The sequence below is a fragment of the Indicator indicator genome, chromosome 6 (assembly GCF_027791375.1).
Source record: "Indicator indicator isolate 239-I01 chromosome 6, UM_Iind_1.1, whole genome shotgun sequence".
Taxonomy (NCBI): domain Eukaryota; kingdom Metazoa; phylum Chordata; class Aves; order Piciformes; family Indicatoridae; genus Indicator; species Indicator indicator.
Window position 1 is genome coordinate 24,317,532 of NC_072015.1, and position 3,589 is coordinate 24,321,120.

Consider the following 3,589-nt stretch of genomic DNA (forward strand, 5'->3'; position numbering starts at 1 on the left):
GTATCAAAGCTGGACAGGCTCTTCTAACCTGATGGTTAATGACTAGCAACTCCTATCAGAGATGGAGAAGATGACATTCTAAAACGCAAAAGAGAGGAGCAAAGGCAGACCAGGCAAGCATCCTTCCCAAGATAGCTATGACCTCTTGAACAAATAATTCATAGAAATGATAGAGCCATGGGGGAAACAATGAAAATTAACCCAAACCATGAAACAAACAGCAAAATGACTTTGCATAAAGAAAATGTTAGTGTAGAACCTGGACTCCCCACTCAAAGTCTTCCTTTTTTTTTCCCCTACAGAAGGTTAGAATAACTGTAAGCTTTTCACGTGCCAGAATCTTTGACAGATATCATAAACATTGACTTAATTGATTCCACATTTCATATGTCAAAACACATTTCATGACAGTAAAGGGAAATGTTTTCCTGTGGTCAGTGTATATCCAAACCTCTTTTCCCCACAATTTGCAAGGCTATGAGAACAGAGCTTTAGAGACACAATTTTCAATGTCTACCATCTGAAATGTAATCAAGTCCTGTTCCTTCCTCCCCAAAAGACAACCAAAAAAAAAAAATCAGGAGAAAAACCCAAAGGACATTAGTGTATTAATACATTTCAGAAATGGAAAAGCAAAAAATAATGCAGAAAATGGAAAATAATACAATTTCAAGTGGCTTAAATACAGATGATGAAATCACCCTATTAGAAGTTTTACCCCAGCCTTTAAAATTACAATGGCTTATCAATTTCTGTTCCCATAATAACAATTCTTAAGTTTTCCTACAAAGCCAGGAAATTCCCACCCCTCAAGTAGGAGGGAATAGGACAGAAAGAAGGGCCCCTGGTATATTTTTGTTATTTAACTGGTGGCATTTAACAAGCCCCCAATACCACAATTTCCTTATAGGTGCTAGACATTGATTTCCACAGAAGACTTCTTTTTTAATAAAGGCCATTTTTGAAAGGACAAAATAATGAGACAAGAAGAGGGCTGACCCAACCTTCTCAAACACAAGACAACAGAAAGCTTAGGAGATAGGTGCATTTTCTTCCCAAAGATATGCTGCATAACCATGACCTTATCACACGCTTTGTCTAGTTCTACCTTAGGGCACATCTCTATGGAAATTCCTAGTTAGGATACCAGGAAAGTGGTTTTAAAATAGATGTAAATTCCATAATTTAGAATACCAATGGTTTTTATCCACAATCATTTCATTCAAACAGGCTATTTTAAGGGGGGAGGGGGAGGAATAATAATAATAATAATAATAATCCATTCAACAAGTTTCATTTGACTTTTACTTCTGGTTGAATACACATGAAATGTGCTTTCAATGCATAAAAATCACAGTGGATAGCAGCAAAGGACTTGGGGGAAAATTAAGGAGAATTTGATCATTCACATTGTGATTAATCTGCACATTGATGAAAGATAGCTAGTTCACACTTCTAAAAAAAAAAAAAAAAAACCAAAAAAACAGAAACTTGAGATCATTCTTTCAAAAAAAAAAATTAAAAAACAAAGCCCCCCCAAATACACAAAAAGACCCCAACAAACCCCCAAACATAAATCCAAATGCATTATTTTTACACACACCCAAAAAAAAAAACAACCAAACAAACAAACCCAAAAAGAAATATTTTTATGGCAGCAAAAAAAGACTTTTGATAATAATGAAAGTCTGTAAACTGTAATTCAACCTCTTTTTTTTTTTGTTGTTGTTGTTGTCGTCGTCGTTCCCAAAGTGCAAGATGCAAGATTCCCATAAGCTTTCAGTAGTGCTTTTCCTGTAAATAATCCTTCATTTTGTTTGGCAAAGGCAGTTTCTGAATCAGGTCTATCCTGGTGTACTGGCGGATGACAAAGCGGCAGAGGTACTGCAAGGAGCGCACCTGCATGAAGCGAGACACAGGGTTTGTCAGCCTCACCGGGTAGGTGGCAGAGCCGGGCAGCCGCGATCTGGAGTAGCAGAAAGCTCCGTTTTCAGAGTCCCTGATTGAATGTTCGATTAAGTCCACTATAGATGTATGTCCCTCCACATCAGGTTGTTCATAAAAGCTAAACCTACCGTTTGAGTGTTCGATTCGAGTGTGAAGAGTTTTGCCATGGGAACGAAAACTCAAGCTCAGAAGGTAGCGATCGTCGGAACTGTCTCGAACAAGGAAGGAGCCATCAGGCACATTAGCTAATTTTCCCTCTGCCTCCCAGCGGGTGATGGGGCCCCAGTACCAGCCTTGCTTTGCAAGCTTTTTCAGTTCTTCTGTGAGACTTGTCACCACCATAGGACCACTGTTCTGTACAGAATCATAAACTCTTCCGACTCCGGGGGCACTGTTAGGATCGAAATTCAAATGGCAGCGCATACTCTCGGCCACGTGGGCGTCTGTGCCACTCAAGCCGGTGAAGTTCCTTTGGATTTGATTATTCTGCATTGGAGGTAGCAAAGGTGAGAGCGGAGGGACGTCGCTGTGATTAACTCTTGGGCTTTGCAACATGACTCCCGTGGTACCAATCAACAAACCATTCACCGTCTGGTCCACGAAGATCTCTGGTGCAACGACTACATCCTGATCCACCTGGTTCTCTTCTTCGTGGAAAGCACTGCCCCCCACTTGAGAAGAAACAGTTGAAACTTCCATGGGTGAGGAACCATCCAGACAGTAACTACGTGATCCTTCCAAAGGATACATTCCCTCATCTAAAGGCACAGTATACTGAATGTAGTCCTGAGGCATTAATCCAATAACTACAGGCACATGTTCATCGAGATGAAGATGCAAGTCCCCATTCTGAGATTCCGTGGGTTTTAACGCGCTGGTCTGCTCCTGGAACACGCTCTCCGACTGCAAGTCATGGAAGTCCTTTCGAACGCCATTCAGTGCTGGGCTTGGATTGGAGGAATGGACCAAGGCCTTGACTTTCACTTCCATTTTGATGCAAGTCTCTTCTGAATTTGTCGGTCGAAGGGGCCACGGAGTTGGACTGTAATGGTGGTTACGGAGGGAAGTGGATCTCAGAGGTCTTTGAGCTCGCACATCTTTGAAGGTTATTGGAGCAGATGAGGAAGAGAAGGTGTCATCATCTGCAGAGCTTACAGAGGGTGTGCTGCCTTTGCCTTTCTGCTTTTGCTTCGCCGAAAGCCTCCTTTTTAACGTACCCATTAAGCTTTCACTTTTTGATCTGTTTTTGCCTCCTTTTTCATCTTCGCTATTGACTTCACAGCTAGCCAAATCTTTACCATAGCAGCTGCCAAACAAGGAGTCATCTTTTCCAAAATCGCTTAAGGATGGCTGCTGAACCACTACAAAGTCACTTTCATCTTTACTTTTATTTAAGTTAAAGGACTTGCGAATTGTTTTGAGACTAATTTTCTTCATTCTGACAAGTTCCCAAGTCTGACTGATCAGCAGTGCTCGTGGTGATGTAGCCCTAACACATGCAGAGCAGCTTCTGCTTCATTTATGTCTTTTAGACAGCCTCATTTAACTTCAAGAGCCATTTCCTGGAAACAAATAGAAAAAAAAAAAACAATTAATTTCACAAAAGAAGTAGTTTTTAAAATTATCCATCATGATTGGGTAG

At 40.8% G+C, this 3,589-nt stretch overlaps 1 protein-coding gene across 1 annotated transcript; it reads right to left on the reverse strand.

The window, feature by feature from the left end:
• Positions 1-1,779: 1,779 nt before the first annotated feature.
• On the reverse strand, positions 1,780-3,384 carry SOCS6 (suppressor of cytokine signaling 6). Its single transcript, XM_054381930.1, has one exon. It carries the CDS (start codon positions 3,382-3,384, stop codon positions 1,780-1,782), a length of 1,605 nt encoding a protein of 534 aa, XP_054237905.1.
• Between the last annotated feature and the right edge of the window lie 205 nt (positions 3,385-3,589).

What these genes read in the sequence shown, in the direction of transcription:
- SOCS6 (XM_054381930.1), bottom strand. Translation starts at nt 3,384, where the DNA reads ATGAAGAAAATTAGTCTCAAAACAATTCGCAAGTCCTTTAACTTAAAT.